General features: G+C 44.6%; 1 protein-coding gene across 2 annotated transcripts in view; it reads right to left on the reverse strand.

The window, feature by feature from the left end:
* The window catches only part of SLCO2A1 (solute carrier organic anion transporter family member 2A1), a 56756-nt gene that overhangs the window by 4578 nt on the left and 28499 nt on the right, over nt 1-23679 (reverse strand). The window contains exons 3-10 of one of the 2 annotated variants that reach the window (XM_083443280.1): nt 20968-21130; nt 15915-16136; nt 11166-11264; nt 7361-7494; nt 5685-5763; nt 4363-4527; nt 2426-2615; nt 1306-1465 (exon numbers count right to left, since the gene is read on the reverse strand). In XM_083443280.1, coding sequence (XP_083299406.1) covers nt 1306-1465; nt 2426-2615; nt 4363-4527; nt 5685-5763; nt 7361-7494; nt 11166-11264; nt 15915-16136; nt 20968-21130 — 1212 coding nt within the window. Of the gene's footprint in view, nt 1-1305; nt 1466-2425; nt 2616-4362; nt 4528-5684; nt 5767-7360; nt 7495-11165; nt 11265-15914; nt 16137-20967; nt 21131-23679 lie in introns of both variants that reach the window. The other variant, XM_083443279.1, reaches the window with a different exon arrangement.

Here is a 23679-nt window from a genome sequence, read left to right on the forward strand (position 1 = left end):
AATAGCAGAGGAGAAAGTCAACTTCATTTCTGGGAATCCATTATGTTCAGGGAGGGACCACAAGGTCCGGTGCTGGAGCAGAGGATCTTTGCAAGCAGAAGGACACAGGTTTCAATTCCTGACGTCTCCAATTAAAAGGCTTGGGTAGCAGGCAATGTGAAAACCATCTGCCTGTCAATCAGAGCAGCAATTTGGTCTTCAGGGGAGTGTGGGGATACACTTGTGGAAGGAAGGCAGTACTGCACTAATGTGACTGAGAATTCATACAGTGCTTTTAAAAATCAAATGTGTGGTTTGAAAACTTGTGATCCAATCCCCTGAGAGCTTATGGCAGTTCTCAATACTTTGAATATGGGCACACAGGTAAATGGAGAGATGAAAAAAAGGGCACTTGCTAATACTTGATCCAAATTGGTTCAGCCTAGGTCGCAAGAACAGCAACAACTACAAACATCACGTAGAAAAGGTTGTGACACAGGCAGGTAAGCAATGCCGCAAATGAGACAAGGAACATAAGAGGCTTCGAACAGATGCTCATATTTTGGCTGTGTATGTGACATGTCAATGATATACTGGTGATATTATTAAGAGGGCCCTTTAGGGTGGTCTTAAGTACTGGGGTGGTACATCAGGCTTCCTCTTGAAGATGTAGGGCATGAGCCATTATAGGTTAAAACCTGGATTGTGTTTGGAAGACCATGTAGTACCAGAGCATCTTACTAGTGGAGCAATCAAATGAACCAGTGGTCCATTTACCCACTCTGTTATCAACTTTGAATGGCAGAAGTGCTTCAAATTCTCAGACACAGCTTTTCCCAAGATGCTGCTTTATTGGGGATGTCTGGAATTGAACCTGTGGAGCAATGGATTCGCCGCTAAGTCACTATTTTCAACAGTTAGGCCTACTGGAGCTGATACTGAGTATAACTCAATGGCTCAGGAGCCCAAAGCTCTAGCAACACCTCTGTATGTTGAGCACTACAGTGGTACCTTGGTTTGCAACCGCTTTGGATTACAACTGTTTTGGATTACAACCACATCAAACCCGGAAGTGTGTGTCCCTTTTTTTGGATTACAACCCATTTTTGGGGATTACAACTAATTGGGGGGGGGGGAGGCCGCATTGGCGAAAGTGTGCTTTGGGCTACAACCTGTTTTGGTTTACAACTGGACCTCTGGAATGGATTATGGTTGTAAACCAAGGTACCACTGTATTTAGATTTGAGGCCATTAAGATGAGCGGACATTCAGTATTACAGATCCTCTTACCAGCCCCTTGAGTTTTCCATCAGTACTACTACGTACCTTAACACTGGATGTGGAAGAATTGCTGAATAAACCAGTACAACCAGCGTGGCAGGGAGAAAGGTACTCCACGCCATCATCTCCACAGACTGGGTGGAAGAGATAGTCTGAGCAGGAGCACATCCTGTTGCATTGAGCCTGTCCTGGGGAACTTGATGTCCTGCCAGAAAAAGAGAGACAAAATAAAATGAAATTAAAGAAGATGGGTGAAAGATCCTTTTTTTTAAAAAAAATGCATTGGGTGATTAACCTTTGTTTTCCAGTCTGTTATTGTTGAGTTCTTGCCACTTGGAAGTCTGGCCTCCTGCCTAGGACTTACCCACCCAAGATACGTCTAAGGTTTTTCAGTGAACTCGGTCGTAATTATTACTCACACGCACATGCAGACAAAACACTCACGTACCTGGGTGGGAAAACATTTGATGCCTGGAGGAATCAACCTGAGCTGAGTCTTACCAGTAAAAAAAAGGGGGGGGCCACCATTGAACACCCAAAGCAGAACAAAGATGAAAAAAGCCAGTCAAAAGAAAACGAGAATGAAAACTGGAAATATTCTAGGTGCAAAGTATGATCCAAGGTCAGTATCACATTGGATGTGTACAATATTGAGAGCTGCCATTTAGACAAACCTTGTCCACTTTGACCCCCATCAGCTCTCTGAGACCTCAATTAGAGAAATTCCATAGCCTTGGAAGCCCTGAGAGTCTTTTATATGGAAGGTGACCTGGAGTCAGTCTCTTTTAATGTGCCAATAACATTTCCTACCACTCAGCTTCCCCGCTCTCTGAAATACCATGGGGAATAGAAAGAATAGAAAGGAGGAAGGAGAAATGACTCAGTGGCAATTGTTGGGGTTTATCAAAGGAAAGTGTGAAGGGGGAAATCTGCGCACCCATGATTTTAGAGTGGATGACTCAAAGTCAGGGATGGTGAATCTGTGTCCCTCCAGATGTTGCTGGACTCAAACTCCCATCATCCCTAATCACTGGTCATGCTAGTTGGGGCTGATGGGAGTTGTGGTCCAGCCATCTTTGGAGGGCCGCAGGTCCCCCACCCCTGCACTAAATTCTAATTCCCCACCCCCACCCCACGGTGCTTAATGGGAAGCGGAACGTGTTACCTGTCTGGATAAATTTCTGCTATCTTCTCTGTAGAGCAACCCATGAAGAACAGAGGGAGGCAGCAAAGGGTGGAGACGAGGAGCACACTGATGGCAAACCGTGGGATAGCTTTGAGGGAGAAAGCAAAACGCTTCATGACAAGGCCTCCAAACAGCATTCCTAGGGCAGCTGCAGGAAGGTTCACAGATCCTGCAAAAAAAGGGGAGGTGGAGAGGAAGCAACGGGAGACAGTGGTTCGTAACTGAAAGCAACTTAATTTATTTAGCAAAAGCATGAAGTCAATCTTACAGCTAGCATAGAACTGTACTCTATTTTGCATGGCGAAGCCAACACAGAGTACTCCTACTGAGTCCTGGTCACTACCTCAGGGGCTGCTCCACATGCAATGAGATTCCTACAAGGGAAGCATCCTTTTTGTGAGAATCTGCATGAATCTGGCATGTGACGCCTAGTTGCAATGACTTCATGTTTGTAATTCAGAAAAAGTGTACTTGTTCTGGGTAACTCATCATCATCATCAAACCTTTTATTGGCATCACATACAAACATCCATAGTAAATCAGTACAGAATTACCACCTCCCCAATGTCGCAGATGGAAAGAGGCAAAACAGTCTAACATTACATCTCTAGGTCTCCAGGGAGATCAGACATCTGCAATGTGTTTCTGCGACATAAAAACCAAATAAAGATATTTAGCCATTAACTTGGCGAGCTCCTGATCATTCCTCAGTAATAGAAAATGTATGACTTCCAACTCTGGTTTCCATTTGGGGATGATAGTTGATCTAGAAACTGCTGGTGGAGATCAGCATATAGTTAACATTTAAGAACCACAGAAGTAAGAGTTTTCAGCAGGTGGTCTTCACATGGGCAAATTCTTTCTCCTTCCAACATTCCCGAGAACCTTCCCCAAAGGAGGTTTGATGGATTTGAATTAAACCTGGCCAGTGAAAATGCCCTTCTTTCTTGAGGGATAAGCAGCAATCCAAGATAATTGTGATTAGTTTCATATGCCCAAGAAAGTTGAAAGTAAAGAGGGGTACATTTTTTCTCTGCTGCTGCTGTTAGTTCCTGGCGTTCAATGTCCCACAACCAAGTTTTTATTATAGCCTTGGCAGATGGTGGGGGCATCGATCGCAAAAGTTCTGGGTAAATAAGGTCAGCCTCCACTCTAAGGAGATAGAGGACACCTCCTGCTTCCAGCACAGCTTTGTCCCATGTTACAGGCAGGATTCAAGATAGAAGGAGTGTTTCCTTCTAGTTTCAGAATGCTTTTGTTGCATTTTTGAATTATGTAACTGTTTGTCCATGCAGCAGGGCCCTCAGCTTGTTTAGAAGGGTGCTAGTTTATTCTGCCTATCTCAAAGGGTGTATCCAAGCAGAGTTTGGCTTCATCACTTAACTGAGGAAGCTGTAAGTGTGTAGTATACAGATACACACACAGAGAGAGAGAGAGAGAGAGAGAGAAGAAAAGAAAAGGGAAGCACAGTGAGCTGATTCACAACCAGGATAGATGGAAATGCTTGACCGTTGCCCACACAAACACTGTCCAACTGCAGAAGGCCCCACAGCAACTTCCTTAATTAAATTATTTTTGACTTCATGACTCCGACACCCACAAACATTTAGAGCTCTGCCAAACCAAAGTCTGCCCTGACTCCTGAGTAATGTTCATTGCCTGGTGTGGTTAAAGGGCACCCATTGTTTCCATGAGTGGCCCAAGGACTAGAGAGGTAGCCAATGATTGCCTAGTTGCCTTTGACTGCCCTACCCTGTCCTCCTCCAATCAGATTGGACTGCCAGCTGGTATGATACCAAGAAGGACTGGCTGCCAAGCCTTGAGGAACGTAACCTGGCTATAACTTTACTCTGAGAAGGTTTGGGCTGTAATAACTAAACATCATGATTAGTCGAGAGGCATTGCCATTCCCTCACCAATGAGGAAGTTTGCATAGGAAGAGGTGGCGCCAAACTGTTTCTCTAGGAACTTGTTGAGGAAGGTGGAGAGGCCAGCAATGACGGAGGAGAAGCTGCACTGAGCCAAAACCAGGAACATGAAGAGTGGATTGAGAAGCAGCCTCAGGAAGCCCTGGGGAAACTCTGAAGGCAAAAACAGGGGAACAAGTCAGTCATACAGAGAGCCTCACCAGTTGCATGAGCAACAGAGAGCATGCTTTAAAACAACAACACTCTTACGATCTCATTTATTTAACACCTTTTTATCATGCTCTTCATTCCATTTAAAATGGTCGTGCTGGTTCAAAATTGGTTAGATGCAGCACAAAACACAACAATAAACCTATAAGGGGAAAATAAAGAGATTCTTAAAACATACACATTTTAAAAATACATGGCTGTACAAAAGAGTTTCCGCCTACCACCAAAAGCACTGTGGTGTAGGGTGCCAGGTGAGTCTCTATAGCAGGGATAGAGAACCTGTGGCCTTCCAAATGTTGTTGGACCACGCTAGCTGGGGCTGATGGGAGTTGTGGTCCACCAATCACAGGCTCCCCATCCCTGCTTTGTAGGGAACAGCATTCAATAGACAGGATGTCAGTACCTAGGAGGCCCTTTCCTTTGTTGTCACATATCTTACCCTATTATAAACGTTAGTTACACCAAAAAGTCCCGTGGAATTCTATTCCCATTGGGCCAGACTATTAAGGCATGTCAAACCTGGCTTCTGTTTCTAAAGTCAGTGATGCCTTGGCTGGACTGATTTAGGTTCTTAACTGGCCTTCTGCTAAATGCTTAAGGGAAAGGTTACATATCAAAAACAGACTGCGGTGGGTTTACATTAACAGTATCTTTTGTAAAAAGAGAGTGCTATCAATGGCTACAAATCATTATGTCTATGGGCTGTGTCCCGGTCCAGAGGCTACATGCCTCTGAAATTTCAGTTGTTGGAGAATAACCTTATGTCCTGTTTAGGGGCTTCTCAGAGGCAGCTGGCAGGCCACTGCCAAACGGGAGGCTGGACTAGATAGAGCCTGGGCTTGCTCCATAAAGGTTCTTTGATTCTTCCTTCTTGTAATATGCAGCATGGTCATATGTAGCTAAACTGATGAGCTTTGCACAAAAGCAGCAGAGGCTGCAGCCAAGAAGCCTTTCAGGAGAACATCAAAATAACAAAATCATACACAGCTGCTAGCTAAGATAAGGATACAGGTGTGGGTGCTAAGGGATCTTGTATTTCTAAACAGTTCCTTTTTTGCAGTGTAGCCTGAAAGCTGAAAGTTGGTAAGAAAAGCATTTACTTTTGGTGAATTCTACCAGTGATCCTTCCTCTGCCTTGGCCTTCTCAATCTTCTTCAGGACGTCCACCTCATATTCCGCCTGCTGGGACAGAAGCAAAGAGAATGGTTTTTGTGTGTGAACAGGAGGGTGATGGTTCGTTTTGTCCTAAGGAAACAAGGTCCTGAGCATGCAGAGCAAGCATGAAACAGGGTGCGGATCCTGGGAGCAGGCCCAGCAAAAGAGAAATAATTGTGGGGGGTGTGCATGTTCTTCTCTGAGCATAACAGCGACAGCAAAAAAGACTGAGGCAAGAAACAAAAAACAACAACAAAAAAAAGGCAGGCTCATCTGGAAAAAAACTGACCTTGCCCACAATACAAACGACATTCCACCTGCTTCCATACAGCTTTCTTTGATTTGGCTATTGCCAAGGCTGGAACCTTTACCCCCATTTTGAACACTGTCTTGATGAATACGAAGGGAAGCTATGGCAGAACTTTTGCCTCTTGATTTACAAAGTGATTGGAACACTTTAGGGGCGGCTTTTGAGCTACTTTTTGTACCCTCTGCTTGGGGAGCCTGCTATGTCCACCTACAGAGAGGGATACTGAAAAAGCTCATCTGGTAGAGAGCATGAGACTCTTAATCTCAGAGTCAGGGGTTCAAGCCCCACATTGGGCAAAAGATTCCTGCATTGCAGGGGGTTGGACTAGATGGCCCTCGTGGTCCCTTGAACTCTACAGTTCTATGATTAACTGCTCTCCTGGTGCCATGAAGGGTAATAACAGAAAAGGGAAAACACACACACACACACAAAATAAAAGCCTTCATATGAGATTAAGATGAGGATGCATATTTCTCCCCTCTTACTGTATTTCAAAGTAAGGAAAGGAGTCAGAGCTATACTGAATATGCAAGACAAAGACTAACACTGGGATGCTTGATAGTATTTCCAACATCTTTGTTAATGGCTTTAAGCACACACACACACACACACACACACACACACACGGAGGATTTACATGCTGCCTTCCTTGCTATGGAATGGCACCCCTAAACAGAGTTTTTTCATTTCAATAGGTTGTTCATTCTTCAGACACAAGGCAGGCTAGAATAAGGTAATAAACCTCTCTGCCCAAATGCTCCAGCCTTGATTGTTTTGAGGTCCACTCTCAGCATATCCCCTGTGTATATACTGTTGGTGAAACAGGCATTTAAGGTGTTATGCTTCTATCAACAGCAAGAGGCTCTCCCCAGTGGAATAATGTGATTGCAGAGTACAAGTCATGCAGGCCAAACCCATGCAGGCAGGCTTTTCTTCATAGTGACTATTGTAGCACCTAAAGAGCCCAAATTAATAAATCAGAAAACTGATGTACAGAAATAGGGGACGAGACAAGAGTTCTTGCTCAAGCAAGCTGCTACCTAAGAAGCAGGCAAATAGGAAAATGGTTTAAAATAGAAAAATACAGGCCCAATCCAGGACGGCCCTGCCTTCTTCATCTTCCCAGTGGGCCAAACAGACTTCCCCTCTGGAACAAAAGAGGTTCCTCAGAGGAATTTTTCCCTTGCAAGGGTTCACCTATCACTTTGGAAAAGCTCTGCTGCCTCTTGGCTCTCAACAGTTGTAGTTGGCCCTCAACAGCTGTAGTTGGAAAGGGTTGCCCGTCTCTTCACCACCAGCAGAGACACTTACCCTCCCTTTGAGCATATACCGGGGGAAGAAGAAATAGGGAATGGACGTGAGCACCAAGCAGCCCGAGGCAATGAGGAGTCCCAGCCACCAGGCTCCAATCCAGCGCTGGTCTCCTGGGACCAACTGCACATCCTCTGAAAAGAGATGGAGAAATTAAAAAAGAGCTTCGTGAGTCCACTTTCTGGTACAGTGGTAAATTGGGTTAAGAACTTAATTCGTTCTGGAGGTCCGTTCTTAACCTGAAACTATTCTTAACCTGAGGTACCACTTTAGCTAATGGGGCCTCCTGCTGCTGCCACACGATTTATGTTCTCATCCTGAAGCAAAGTTCTTAACCTGAGATACTATTTCTGGGTTAGCGGAGTCTGTAACCTGAAGCGTCTGTAACCTGAGGTACCACTGTATTTAGGTGGTCTGCACTGCACTGTGTTCCCATGGAGGATGAAAGATAGCTCATTCACCCGTGCAGGAAGGGGAACCTGTGGCCCTCCAGATGCTGCTAGACTCCAACTTCCAGCAGCCCCAGCCAGCATGACCAATGGTCAGGGATGATGAGAGTTGTAGTCCAACAACATCCAAAGGGCCACAGGTTCTCCTCCCCTGACCTAGTGCCTCAAATAAAATAATAATAATAATAATAATAATAATAATAATAATAATAATAATAATAATAATAATAATATATTTATACCACACCCATCTGGCCGGGCCTCCCCACCCACTCCGGGCGGCTTCCAACAAAATATTAAAATACAGTAATGCATCAAACATTAAAAGCTTCCCTAAACAGGGCTGCCTTCAGATGTCTTCTAAAAGTCTGGTAGGTAATTAATATCATTCATGTTCTTTTAGATGTCACTAATCCCCAAATATCTCCAGGACTGGGGGATCCATCTTTCCATGTGACCAATCACCTTCAAGGGCACATCCAATATTGCTCAGGATTCCTACAAAAAGCAGCAATGCTGCCTCACCAGAGCTGGGCTCCTTTGTTGTTGCTGTATTGAGTCTCTTAATACTGGAGCTTTTTATTTTTGGCTAGAGACATTTTTTGGTAGCTATTCAGATCTCAGTGCCTGGCACAACACTCATAGTTCCGCCATTTCACTAAACTGGGATAAATGAGAGGTTTAACACCTAAGGAAGCTCTGCTCTAAAAACCAGTAGCTGTAAGTTCAGGAGTAGGGAACCCGTGGCCTTCGCAGAACTACAACTCCTTTAATCCTTCCCCACATTTGCTGGGGCTGGTGGGAATTGTGGTTCAGCAACATCTGGGGGGGCCACACCTGCTACAGTTTGTGAAAACATGTCTCTTTAGCAAAGGCAGGGTATATTCTCCCCGATGATACAGTGGTACCTCAGGTTAAGTACTTAATTCGTTCCGGAGGTCCGTACTTAACCTGAAACTGTTCTTAACCTGAAGCACCACTTTAGCTAATGGGGCCTCCTGCTGCCGCCGCGCCGCCTGGGGCACAATTTCTGTTCTCATCCTGAAGCAAAGTTCTTAACCTGAAGCACTATTTCTGGGTTAGCCAAGTCTGTAACCTGAAGCGTATGTAACCCGAAGCATATGTAACCTGAAGTACCACTGTACTTCATTGGGAAAGTTGCTGCCACTTCAGATCACAATCCCTCTGAAGTTTGAGAAAGCACGAGCATTTGGTGAGGAACACACAGTGGAAACCAAAGAGCATCTGTGCTGCGGAAGGTGCTTCTTGGGAGCGAAGGCTTTAAGCAGGCGACAGCCAAGATATGGGGTTAAAGGAAGGAGCTGGCACATCTAATTCATTTGTGCGATTACAAACTTAATTAGAGAAACCAACGCTCTTTCCTTTTAGACGCCTAATGCCTGCTGAAACTGTTTCCCCAGCAGTCTGTGCAGACAGGGGAGATGGAAATGTTAGCTGCCCTCTTCCTGGAAAGACTATCCTGTCCCATTGTTCCTAGGCTGGGCAGAGTTCTGCTGGCAGAGAGTCAGGCACTAGCACAGTCACTGATCCCCGTGGAGCAGCCTCTGAATGAGCCTGGCTTTTGGAGTCTACGCTCTCCAGGGACTCTGGAGAAGAGACACCGAGTCATTTCACTTTGAGAGCGGACATCCTCCAGGCAGGAGGCCTTGCTCAAAGGAGTCCACGCTTCACTGGGGTTGGCATGGAAAGTGTCTCTCCACATTGTTAACGAGTGGGAAGGAATAAACAGCCATCTCCAGCCTTTTGCTCCTCAGCCCAGACTTCCTGCCCTTCAGGATTAAAGAGTGTGCAGGCAAAAAAACGAGCCCACGCCCGGCAAAAACAATGGCTCAGCTTCCCTGGACGTGACCGGCCCACTCAAGACTGGGCGACATCATCAAGCGGTGGCCACAAAGGGGTAATTAAAGCTGCCTGTCTACATGCAAAAGAAACCCGCTGTCATTTCCATCCTCTCTTCTCACTTATTTTCTTTATCTTCCACAAGGTATCATTCTGTTATCTCTGATTGCCTGGAAGCAATGCAGGAGAATTCTTTAGCACAGAGACATGGATATAGGAAGAAAGCCTCTGTTGCACGGTGGGTGGGTGTTGGGGAGAACAGGTAGAAATAGTGATCAACCCTAAGGCAGCAATCTTCTGAGTCCAGTGCTCTTTCAGACGTACAAAGCAAATTTGTGATGCAACAGCCCTAGACTGTCATCACCCTGCCCCACCCCCACCCCAATGACAGGCAATATATGTGAAGCAAGAAATAGCACCATGGTGTAGATCGGGGGGGGGGGGCAAGCAAAGATGGAGAGAATGGCCTGCCTTAAGCTATCTAGCCAGATTACCTGCGTTCCAGATTACCTGCATACTCTGCCACAGAACAACAATAGTGCATGAAGTTCATTGCATGCACAGAGATAAACCCATCTAGTTTCTATAGACAGTTCCATCTACCTGCATTATGGCATCACATATTCAGGATACTTCCCTGCCAACATGGTTATGTGATCTGTGCAAAGTGGATCTGAATCACTGCTGTGCTTGTACATGTACGATCATCAACAAATGTCCCTGATTCAACAGCAGACACCGAATGTGATGTCTCCCTCAGGTGAGGAGCAAATTAAGCCATTCTAGTGGATCTCCACACTGCAAATGATCGGCCATCAGATCTGGACATCCCTGCCCCATGACTGGGGTCCTCATACCAGCTGCCTGAGTTCCTGGCTGGCACGCACAGTCACTCACTATTCCCCCAGAGTCACAGTTGTACAGGAGATAGCAAGCCAGACAGGAACATCAGGGCCACTATATGGACAGCAAGCATGTGAAGCTGCTCAGGAGGAAGGGGCAGCACATGGAAATACGCTGCTCAGATCAGGGCCTGGCAAAAACCCAAAAGGGATGGAGCTCCCAGCTCCCAGCCCACTCTGAGCTCTGGCTTTCCTGACCAGGTAAAGTGACAGCATTGCACACTGCATGCTCAGGTCACTTAACGGGGCAACAACTTTGGCAATTGAACCACTACTTTGTGGTGGTGGTTCTAACATTCTTCCAATAATACCTGAAAACCTTTTGCTGCTTTAGGACTTTTAATCTGCAGCTAAGAATATGTGGTGATGTTGGTCTTTGGGTATGTAGGGGATATCAGAAAAATCTCTAACTGTATGTAGTCAGGTCAGGTCTTTGCCTGTCACCTAGCAACACACCAAGAATCTGCCCTCAAACAAAACCGGGAACCAGTAGCGTGCTTTGTGTGGCCATGACTCAATTTCCATAATCAAGTGGCTCAGACGATGGACCTGTGAATGAGTCCAATACCCCCCTCAGCAAGAACAGATACTCACTCAGGTCAACCCTCCCATAGTCCACAAAGATCCGCAGTGCTGCAGAACCAAGCAAGTAACCGAAAGCAGGGCCAAACACCGCAATGGCAAATAGGATTGCTGAAAGAGAGAGAGTGTGCATGAGTGACATTGCATCCATGTTTCTGACGATGTTTTATTTCTTCCTAAAGCATGTTTTAAACCACACAGTGTTTGTAGTAAATGAACAAGAAGATGAATGGTGTTAAAAACCAATCAGACAGTTAATACTACTTCTGCATTCCACACGTCTTATTGAATGAAAAGCAGCTGCTACTGTTCAGACAGGATCCTAGCAACGCTCGTGAAATAAAGACTATGGTAACACATCTTTTTCAACAGCTTTCCCAACCTGCTTTGGACCACAACTCCCATCAGCCCCAGCCAGCACAGGTGGGAGTTGTAGTTTAAAACATCTGGAAGGCAGCAGGTTGGGGGAGGCTGCATTGCTGTTCCATCTGCCATTTATTTCAAACATGAAAATCTTGTGGTGAAGAAACACAGAGACAAGAGACAAGCAAAGAAATGTTCTGAGATTTGCATAAATACAGAAAGTATGCCCTTAACCAAAAAATCTTTTAAATTAATTTGCACAATTGTTACTTTACTTTTGTGCAGAAATGCAGAGAGACTAATTGTTTGATCCCATGTTAAGAACTCTAATTATTATTAATAATAATTATTGTATTTATACCCCGCCCATCTGGCTGGGTTGCCCCAGCCACTCTGGGGTATATATACCTTTTTCAAACAGTGCAGTCCTATATATAGCTACAGAAATGACCCCCTCCCTTGAGTTCAATGGGACTTACTCCCAGGCAAGTGTATTTAGCAGTCCTCGCTAACCTGGTGCTCTTCAGATGTTGCTGGATTACAACTCCCATCAGCCTTGACCATTGGCTGTGGCTGATGGGAGTTGCAGTGCAAAACATTTGGACGGCACTAGGTTGGGGAAGGCTGGCGTGTAGGATTGCCATCAAAAACCTTGAGGGCAACCCACCAGAGAGATGAGTCACCCAAAGGGAATGTTCTGGAGCTATACTTTAGTGAGAAAGTATCGACAATGGGAAGGTTCAAAGCTTCCTGTTCCAACCACCAAAGTTTTTAAAGCATTTAGCAGAAGATGCCAATGTTTTTATTATAGTTTCCTCCCAGTGCTCTTTTGCAAAAAAGAAAGCTTAGATTTTTCATTATTTTGCAGATGCTGCCATATTCTGCTGGTATGTGTTTTCTCTGGAAATTGTATTCAAGCATGGTTGTTGTTGTTTTTTTAAGACTCTGAGCACTATAGCCCAATAAAGACCAGGGGACAATATCTGTGGAAAGTTAGGCTACTTAGAATCATAGAACTGTAGAGTTGGAAGGGATCCAAATGGTCATTTAGTCCAACCTGCTTCATGCAGGAATCACAGCTAAAGAATCCATGACAGATGGCCATCCAATCTATGTTTAAAAACCTTCAAATGAGGAAGTCTCACGGAAGTCAATTACAGCCTAATCAGAATTGCTGCTAAAGTCCAAAAGGACAGTTCAAATACAATATTGATGTGCTGTGATAGCAGCGCTTGTAGGGAAGGGTTGCCCTTGGCTATAGGTCAACAAAACAGTGCAGTACTGATTATGTACCTCAGAGCAACAATGAGCTATTTTTTTACTTTATTAACACAAAGCTCCATTAAAGCCAATTGAAGTCACCTGCCAGACAGCTAAAAATGTTATGCACTCGGGGTTGAGGAAAAACTGCCTCCAGAAAGGCTATCATTCTTTGAGGGGTGGGTGGTGAAGGAATATTTGACTCTGTCATTTCCAAAACTAATAAAGCTTTACTTTATCAGCCCCTGTCTCCTCGTTTTATGGACAGTACAGTCTGATGGGGGAAACAGGAGACTGGAGCTGCTGTTGTAGGAGGCACCGCAAATTAGTGGGATGGAGGATGCCTCTCGTAAGAAGGCCCAAAGTTCAATCCTTGCAATATCCAGTTCAGAGACGACCAGGCTAGATGGACCAATAGCCTGACACAATATACAGCAACTTCCTATGCTCACAGGACTGTTATTTATCAGCTGGTCATTCTGGGAGGAAAGGGCCACAGATAATCTGGGTGTTCCAGCTCTCATACAATTTCCAGGAAACACATTCATGTTACCAGTTGTCTGATAACATTAGGGACAGGGAGCCTGGAAGACAACTTCCAACATCCATGGTCATTAGCTATGCTAGCTGGGGCTGACAGGGCCTGGAGTCCAACTACATCTGGAGAGCCACAAATTCCCCATCCCTGGATTACAGGGCCAATTCACAAGGCAAAGTTGTCCAAACAACATCTAGCCCAGTGGCCCAAATTGTCGAGTGCTGATAGCGGTGATTTATTGCCTACCAATATGACTGAGGTCCGTGGTTTCATTTCAACCATCTTTTATGACTTGCTAATCATGATGCTTATTATGTTTTTTTTCCCCCTTCTGCACCAGAAAGGAACATTATCTACTAATTAGATTCTCTTTTCATATCTACAAAGACAGATGGGAAACTCGTTATCAGAAAACGCCCCTGATATCTACAGTACTTGGTGCCTGAAAACCTCTATGACCCTTTCCCCTTTCCTGTAATAAGTACTCTTGCAATACCTTTGGACGGCCAACACCAACAAAGCCAATAAAAAAATAAAAATAAAATCATTTGCATTCTGGAACTGAAGGAAGCACTTTTTCCTTTCACCTTGCATTTCAGACTTCTTCTTGGCCTAGTTTTACATAACAGCAGGAGGTGACTAGAAACATTTGAAATCCTGGTAGAGCCAGGTCTTGGGCTTCTCTCCACACCGGAGGATTAGATAAATTCAGGGAGGAGACAGCTAACAATGGCTAGTGGAAGCAGCAATACTTCTGAATACCAGTTCCTGGAAACCACAGGAGGGGAGAGGGCTCTTGTGCTCAGGCCCAGCTTCCGGGTATCCCACAGGCATCTGGTTGGCCACTGTGAGAACAGGATAGTGGACTAGATGGGCCATTGGCCTGATCCTGCAAGCTATTATTTTGTTCTTATGGAGATATTCAGAATTCTATTGTGGGATGGGAGAGTTTCCTTTCAAAAAGCAACCATGAACACATTTTGGCCTCAAAGAGTAGAATTCTGCTGCCAAATCTGAACGTTTTTTGGATTATTATTATTAATAATAATTGCATTGAGTGGAGATTTAAACCCTGGTCTCCTAGTGTGAAGCTCTAACCACTCTACCACACTGGCTTCTCTGAGTTGCAGGCCCGTCCCCTGCGCCAGTGGCAACAGGATACTGCATCAAACATTCAAGTTGCAAGCACCAGCGGAGGAGGGCTTTGTCCCCCTGGCTCTGGAAGCTGGCCCCACTCTTGGCAGAGAAGCAGGAGCAGCCCAAACTGGCCAAGGACCTCTTCAGGGCTGGGAAGCTGCTAGCGTCTTGGACAGCCCCCAACAGTTGTTAGAGAGGCCTCTGACTCTGGGGGTGGGAGGGAGACGATAATGCTAGAAAGAAGCTGGAGGAACAAAGTGGAACAGAAACTAAAAAGGGGTAGAAAGTGTGTTTGTCCCCCTACAAATACACATAACATCCTACCCTTTAAATCAGTGGTTTAAGATCTATGATAGGAAGGTGGTTGGGGGGGTGAGAATTTTTCACTCCACGCCAATTTTTTTTTTTAAAGTTAACAATTGAATCCAGCTCTACCCTCTTTTGAAAATAAAAATTTAAAAAGCTCACCAAAACATAGCTGTCAACTTTTCCCTTTTCTTGCGAGGAATCCTATTCGGAATAAGGGAATTTCCCTTTTAAAAAAGGGAAACGTTGACAGCTATGCACCAAAACTGCCCCACAGCACTGGCAGTATGACTTCTCTCTGTGATCTCCTACTACAGTTTCTGCCTATGCAGGCAAAGCTCCAGATTTTGAGGGACTCTGTGGCCCCCAGTGCTGACCGGCCTACCCCACCCCGCTGCAGAGGTATCTACAGCCACGTGAACCCCATAGTGTTGCTGATGCAACCACCAGCCCTGACTTCCCCCTCGTGTGGGGTGACCGGGCGCTGCTGCTGGCTAAGCCCAACCAGGAACGTGACAGGGAGGTCTTATTCTGTGGCAGTGCTGTAATGGGCTTGGAGCACAAGCAGCCACTCTGCCCCCAAGCCCATTATAGTGCTGCTGCTGCAGTTGCTAAATAAGTCCACTCGCAACCAGGGCTAGAGGAGGAGATTTGGTGGCTGCTAGAATACTGCTGTTGGAGGTGCACTAGGGTTGAGTGGGATCCAGGCAAGGTATTAGCCCGGTGGGCAGGATCAGGGCGCATGAGCCCCAGCAAAAGCCTGGCCATGTGTGACTCTTAGTGCACTACTTCAGCTCTCCTAGAAGAAGAAATCATTTCGGCAAACACTACAGTTTTCATGCACAGAAGGGCACCCCTAAATCTCTCCAACACCATCACATTGAGAGGAGAAAGAAAAACTGGCACTCTCAACATAGCCATGTCAGTCACACAACTAAGGATGGCTTGTCAAGTCCTTCCAACATAGCAATTTTCATTGCAGGACCGATGAGCTGCATCAGAAGCAGCCCTTCAGTGCGAGCAATGGAAAGACATTTCCTAAACAGCAGATTCCCTGCTCCGCCTGCTGCAAAGACATGGATAGCATGGCAATGTAAGCTGGATGGTAAGGTGCAACCCTGCTACAGTAAGTACACCTTCCCAGGGAAAGGGCTTACCTATATACAAGGGAGAGTTGTTTGGCTCAGCAAAGTCATCCACATAGGAGATCCCAAAAGGCTGGATGGGGACTGTCCCAATTCCTGCCAATAGTTGTGCAACTACCATTATTGCCCACATGGTGCTGTCCTCGGCCTGGACGCTCACGTTGGCGCTTGGACATACAAATTCATTGTTGTTGCAGAGCTCAGTTCTGGCACTTCCGCTCTTGTTACCTGCATCTTGTATAAGATGATGCAAAAAGAAAAATTAATAGGACAAACAAACAAACAAACAAACAAACAAACAAACAAACAGTGTGGGAACTCCCAGGCCTCTGTACCCAAGTCTGATCTTAAGTCAGGTGCTGGAAACATAATTTGTCGTTGCAAAAGAAAAAGAAGCAGCAAAGCATCTCAGTTTGAGAATCACTTTGCAGGGATGTTGCCTGTGCAAGTTCACATGTTGCCTGCAGGTCTAGCTTAGGTCACACTCATGATTCACTGCAGGTGCCCTGGTACACAGCAAACAAATGGGGAGCAGTACAGATGGGGACAATCAAGATACCCCACCAGTTTCTAAGCACCTTTAGGGCCCAGATGACTAAAAGTGAACATGAACACAGGAAAAACCCTCCTGGATCAGACCAAAAGTCCATCATAGCCCAGCATCCTGTTCTCACGTCGGCCAACCAGATGCATATAGGAAGTTCACAAACAGGACTGAGTGCAACAGCACTGCCCCTTCTTGTGATTCCCTGCAACTCATATTAAGAACATAGCGTAGGGGACATTAGATCCATGGCTGGCCTATAGACAGGTCCATGCACACGCATGCAAAGGACTTCCACACGCAGTTGGAGAGGGAGCTGGTTTTCCTTTGTCACACCAACCTGGGTGGGGGGAACCTTTTGGGACAGCCGCTGGATGGGGAAGGCTGAAAGACCTGGAGAAGATCTGCTTTGATTGCCGAAGGTCTCGGGTTCAATCCCTGGCATCTCCAGGTAAGGCTGGGAGAGACAGCCTGCCTGAAACCCTGGAGAGCATCTGTCAGTCAGCATGTAGGTCAGGCATAGGCAAACTCGGCCCTCCAGATGTTTTGGGACTACAGTTCCCATCATCCCTGACCACTGGTCCTGTTAGCTAGTGATCATGGGAGTTGTAGTCCCAAAACATCTGGAGGGCTGAGTTTGCCTATGCCTGGTGTAGGTAATATTGTGCTAGATAGACCAAGGGTCTGATGTGCCATATGGCAGCTTCCTATGTTCCTATGCAAAAGCTCATGCAGAGGCCCATGTGTGGTCCTTTGTACCTGGCCCATGTCTTCTGTATACAGCACCTTACAGTTTGTGGCAATAGCAACGGAACTCTTTTAAGTGAAATGCATCCTTAGGCTTCCTTAACAACCCCTCATTCCTGGATTCGGAAGACCTGCCAGAACTGTAAAACTTCCTCCATTTAATTAGCAGCTGTCATCACCTTTTTTTCTTTCAAGGTATTACCACAACACTGCTTACAGGGATAAGTTCAGAAACAGCTTTGAACAAACCTATATCAGTGTATTTTGTGGGTGGCGTGGGGAGGAGAAAACATCAGACGCCAACCGGAGAATTATTGAAGGAGGAATAAGGGTGGTTTGTCCAGGACTCCTATTTGCTTTCAAATTACAAATTAGCTTTCATGGTGAATAAGCTGTTCATAGGGGAACAGGAAACCAATTCCAATCTATTAATCAGAGTACTTGAAGTGCCTTTTAGAGTGAAGAAAACAATGCTTAAATATCTGGAGGCGTCTAGGAACCCACATCCAATGCAAAATTAAAACAAATGCAGTGTCCTTGCCACACATGTCAGTTCTCATACATCTTGTGCCTCGTTATTTGTTCGTTTTTACAACTGTTCCACTATTCCCGTCAAGCCAGAGCACTTAACGAGTGGCCCAGAAGACTTGTGGTACTTTGATTGTATAAAAGAGCTGAAACAAAAATGTTGACCAGGTAATTTTGGGCTTTCAGCTAATGCAACATCACTTTCCACATACTTCTCCACACTACCACAAACATTCCTGTACATGTTCATTACAAAACCCTTATTACACAAGGCTGGAATGTATTTTCAGAACTCAGGGACCTTCTTAACTATCTTAGATTTACTTCCATAAATTCAATTGCCATGGGGGGCATGTTAAACCTATTGCCTGCCAAAATAGAATTTTTGTAAGTGAAACTGGTTTGGGATAAATGAGAAGAGAAATGCCAGCTATACCAAGGTTTTGAGGTTTCTTTGTTTATATAAATGCTCCCATCTTTGGTTCCTGCCACTTAATAAAGAAATGGTAAGCAAATCTAGGAGGACATAATGGAAAACAGAGAGCTTCATTATTTCCTGCCCTGGTACACACAACTGGCCTACGTTATGCCTTTGGCTAAGTGTGTGGAGAGTAATATATTCCTGAGCATGGGGATATTAAAATGGTAAATGAGGGCTTTGGGTTCAGAACAAGAAACAAACCTTCTTACAAGAGGATGCCAGGGGCCTAGCCATAAAAATGAAGCCACCCCATTAGTTGTTGCAATACAAATTAATATACTGCTGTGAGTGTTTAAGATCTTGCATTTAATTATATTTAAGCACTTTACATTTAAATAAACGTGAACTATATTACTATGTGAATTCATGTTACTATTCCTCAGCAGTAGTGCAAGTAAGACTGTATTAGAGGTTAATGTGTTGAGAAGCAATAATGCCAATGGGTGGCATATTACAAATGTTCTGTCTTTACTAAATATCAGCTTGCCAGATGGAACAATCCCCCCTCATATCTCTGTTGTTCAGGGGGTTCTCTCTCTCATGCACCCCCCCCCAATTTGGGGGCACAAGGGGCAGGAGAGGGGGAAAACCCTGTTGTGCAGAGCTTCTGCTTACAGGGTTCTATAAATGTATCTGCACAAGTTAAGAGAACATTTGAAATAAAAAGTAGCAGCAAATAGCAGTTTTGGGTAATTTTTACCAAGAAAATGACATGGGGCAAATGATTAAACCTTTCTCCCCAGGCCCATAGCACTGGGGCCCCCAATGCCGCTTTTGTTTTTGTTAAGCGTGTGAACTCCCAATCACTGAAATAAAAAATGCATATAAAGTAATGGGTAGTTTGACCCTGAGATACCCTGTTCAACACTGCAACCCACTTCACTGTATAGGATTCTGTGCTGTATAATGAAAGTTTGCTTATTTAAGGATTCCACCAAGTTTAAAAATAATAAAACTGTTGTTTCTTTAAGAAGGATTAGATATAGACTCTTCTGATAATTGTGGCAAACTGGGACATCTTCTAAAATCCCTCGAGATGTCTAGTCTTGGTGTGAAAAATCTAAACATCAGAAAATTCATCCTGCACACATAGACCATTGTATTTAACTAACCTTTACTCAGAGTAGTCTTATTAAAACCAATGACCAAGACTAACTTAGGTTCATTCATCCCAATGGGTGTACTTCAAGTAAAAGTTAGTTGAATACAATGCAGTCTGGAGTATGTGTATTTTTTTTAAGGTGAACCTTATTTATATAGCAAGAATGTTACCAATATGTTTGCAACAACTGATAACATATTCCCTTTGACTACAATGAATTCATGCTGTCATTGGGATTAGGCTTTCCTTTGGCCATTTATGAAGCAGCAGTCAACCCACTGCAGACAACAGTGGTTGTGATTTTGGACTAAATTCCATGGAGAAACGTTAGGCTAGAAGTAAAAATCTGTGTAGATGCTACAGGACAGATCCATGTGCTAGATAGCAAACTCTGCTGGATCCCACTCGCAAGATCTTTCCTGCAAAATCCACAATCATCTTCAGTTCCATGACGTATTCTGTTATGCTTTTTTCCCATGGGCATAATTCAAAAAGGAGAAGCTGTGGTGTAGGTTTTAAGGGAACTCGGATGCAATTCCTGAGCTTGCCAACAACTTTTGACGCCTTGATTTCCCCCCTTTTGGAAGGCAAGTGGGAACAATGTTTTTCAAGCTTACTTCCTGGCTATGCTACAGATAAATATCATGACAGCAGAACTAAGAGTTGTTATTACCTGATTATATTCTATGATTAGAAGGTATTGAAGGAGCCACATGTATGTGCCAACCTTCCAGGAGGAATCGTTCCCCCAACTTGCACACGTCTCTTTCTTTGCAGAGAAGATGGTGACAAGCCTGATTTGCAAACAAATGCCTGGCACCATGTCAACTAATGCTGGCTGGTGCCGGCAGAAGCAACAAACATGCCGGTGCCATTCATGGGCATAGGGGATCATGGCTTTGCTACCTGGCATGAAAGGAAATTGGGTGAGAGGGAATGCAAGGAAGCAAAGCCAATCATGTGATCATTGGTGTGAGTGCCACCCCTCGCTTTCCCCGATACAGGATTCTGGCAGAGGAAAAAGCATATACTGAGCAGCTATGCTATGCTAACCAATCCATCATCAGGTAGCAGCCCTGCACATTTTTGGTGGCGTCAGATAATAGTGACACTTTAAAAGAAGCAATTCGACGCAGAGCAGCATCCACTGACACAAGACACGAACCAAAACATTCATTGCCTTGGGCTCCCTTGGCAATGATCTGGTTTGGCACACCCATGACAGGCAAGTCATTGCACAGAGACCGCAGCATGCCTCGGGGGACGTTGGAAGCCTGGATGGGTAAAAGCCAAGTGCCTCTAATGTGCAACTGCATTTGCAGGCTTAATTTCCCAGGGAGAATAACATACCTACCTCACAGGATACTGTGAGAACTAAGCTACCAAGGATTCTGAAGCAAAACTGCTGTCGCATAGACCTTGACCAAGGTCCCATCTGCACTACACACCCTGAAGAAACTGCATTCCCCAGGATTCTTTGGGGGCAGCCATGACTGTTCCCAGCGGTATGATACTGCTTTAAAGGTATCGTGCAGATGGGAGCCTATGTTTTATTAATTTATGTAAGCCACTATGAGGACACAGCAAACATAGTTTCACAAAGTCCCTAGCCATCAGAGCAGAGAAGGGCTGAGGCATAAGAGATATTCGGAAATATACATACTGGTTTGTGCTGTGGTGTATTGATATGGGGCTGAGAGAAAATGTGGAAGAGTGAGAAGGAAGGCCCCCAGTGCCAACAGCAGGCCTCCCAGGCCAATTATCCTAGGCCGGTGGACTCGGCTGCCGAAGTAGCTCACAAAGATGATGAGGACAACATTCCCGATCTGTGGAGACATAAAAGTGCACAGATGAGAACGTCAAAACAGACCTGAAAGAAGACACCAACCAGACAAGGAGGCACCTCAGTGTCTCTGCTTTTACTTCTGAGTTTAGTTTATTCTGGGATGGCCCACCTCTGCTTTTTGTGTACGAGGTAGCAATTTTTTCCCTGAAGACATACAAAGAGGCAGGCTTCATGGTATTCCCCAATGAGAAAAATGCTTCCAGGTAGAGTAGAGCAGGGTTTGACAACGTGACACCCACGAGTGTCAGTCTCAGTAAAAGATCTCAGTAAACATCCTTTCAACAATCCGTAACACAAGAAAGACTGTTTGCTCTTTCTGCGTAGTTTCTGTTTGCATGGCTCAGACTCTCCTACACTGAACATGTCCCCTTAATCATGCCCACATTTCTGTTCTGAACAGGGACAAAAGTGTCCTGTCTGTGAGGCTGGCAGCGGCTGATGAGTGCTGTTTATGGGATGGCTATTTGTGTGGGGGGGGGGGTAGGCCCATGTAACTTTGCAATCCTATTTCTGCTCTTCCAGATACCACAACCATTCTGCCATACCCCTATGGCAGTCATTTGGTGTTGCATTATGCTGCCCCCACCCCAAATCATGGTACTCATTTGGCATTATTCCAGGCTCAAAATTTGGCACTCTCTCAAAATTTCACTGGCCTAAAAAGGTTGCTGACCCCTGGAATAGATGCTGTAAAACATCTCCTACTTATCTTTTGTAGGACCAAAGTGTTGTGGCTGGGTGTAGCTTAAAACAGGCTACAGCAGCGACAAGAAGAGAGCTCTCTGAACCCCTAGCTTGCTAGAAATGGGATGGGCAGTACAGAATTGGGAAAGAGTGGTTCAGCCATCTTTATCATCTAAGACCTTGTCTTGCTAGTGAGGCCTCTTCAGGATACAGCAGTGTAAATAATCAGGATGATGAAAATAGCAGGCATAGCTCACAAGTTATTGTGTACGAAGGGAGAGTGAATCTAAAACAGCTTGTTGTCTGTGCTAAACCAAGAGCTCTTCAGCAGCATCCGCCACCCAAAATCAATTGAGGGCTGAAAGCAGAGGCAAACAAAAAAGAACAGTATGGAAAAGGAACACAACAGTGGAGAAGGCAGAAAGAAATAGATTAACTGGATGGTAGTTGAGAGCAAAGGATTAGAAGGGCTAAGGGCCAGTTCACACACAACAATATTACTCAACATTTGATGGTCTAAAGATTAATGCAAATTATTCTATTGGAAGCACTGCATCTGAGACCATATGAAGCTCCTATCTGTGATCTGTTCTGGTTATTTGATCTGTGAGGGCTGATTCGCACGTGCAAGTCACTGCTTGATGCACTAGCAACCGAAAATAAACATGCCTATGTTGAACACTCCCCTGGGTGAAAGCAATACCTATGATCATTTAAAGGAAAAAGCAGGGTAGCGTGGTTCTTTTAAACACATGACACTTTCCAAATGTTAAGTGCCCACGATTCACTTATTATGTTTGAAAAGCAATAAAGCAGCAGGATAACCAACAAATGCAAATGTATTTCTGAGATTGTATTTAATAAATTCTCTGGAGCGTTTAAATGAAGGAATTCATTTTATACATTAAACACTCACACACAATGCAAGCATTAGATGTAAGTATAACCTCACCAGAGATATTTACAATAGAAAAAAAATCCACATCAGCATTCATTTCTATTATTTTTGAAATAAAAGAGATGCTAAAGGTACTTCTGCTCTGTGGAACACAAATGTTTAATTGGTATGTACCTAAAAAGTGACGTCCAATCAGATTATTGTGTAAATTTGGACTGTGGCAACATCTTCATGTTAAACATCTTCATGTACCAATAATGGCCCCAAACAAACATTATTGCTAAACAATCTAGAATTCATTTGCGCCAATTTTTTTTCACATAATGCAGGCCAACACAGCTCAGTTGAAGATGTTGGCTTACACCAAAGTAAGGATCTGCCCTATGCATAGTTCAACACCCCCTGAATGCATTCTTGAATGGTCAGTACTGCGCAAGAATGTAGACATGTGATTCAAATCAGTCCTCTTGGTGTCTGTTAAAGGGTCTGGATTTTAAAATCTGTTTGGAAGTATGTGGATCTATGGGTTTGGCATGAGACAATTCCCTTGTTGTCTCAAAACATTTACATGTTGCATGAGATGTAATGGTTAGCCATAACGTGCGGGTTACATAAAGTTAGAATTGCACTGGCTTGGTCCAGACTTTCAGACTAATTTAACATTTGAAACTACAGTAATTGTGCCCAAGTTTCCTTTCTTATATGCTTACATGGGCTCCCCTCCCTGGTTTTGCGGCTTTTGGAACCAATCTAACAAATAAATGAGAAAAACTTTATAATCCCAGAGAGAGTCAGGAAGGGGAGCCCCATATAAAAGTATGAAAGTGTCTGGAAGCAAAAGCAAATGTATTCCAAATGGATGGGAAAGATAACTACTTGTGGGTTGGAATGGCCACAGATATATGACTGCCCAAGGAATCTACCACAAAGTGGACACCATGGAGGTT

The sequence above is a fragment of the Podarcis tiliguerta genome (genome assembly GCF_965153285.1).
Source record: "Podarcis tiliguerta genome assembly, chromosome: 5".
Classification (NCBI taxonomy): Eukaryota; Metazoa; Chordata; class Lepidosauria; order Squamata; family Lacertidae; genus Podarcis; species Podarcis tiliguerta.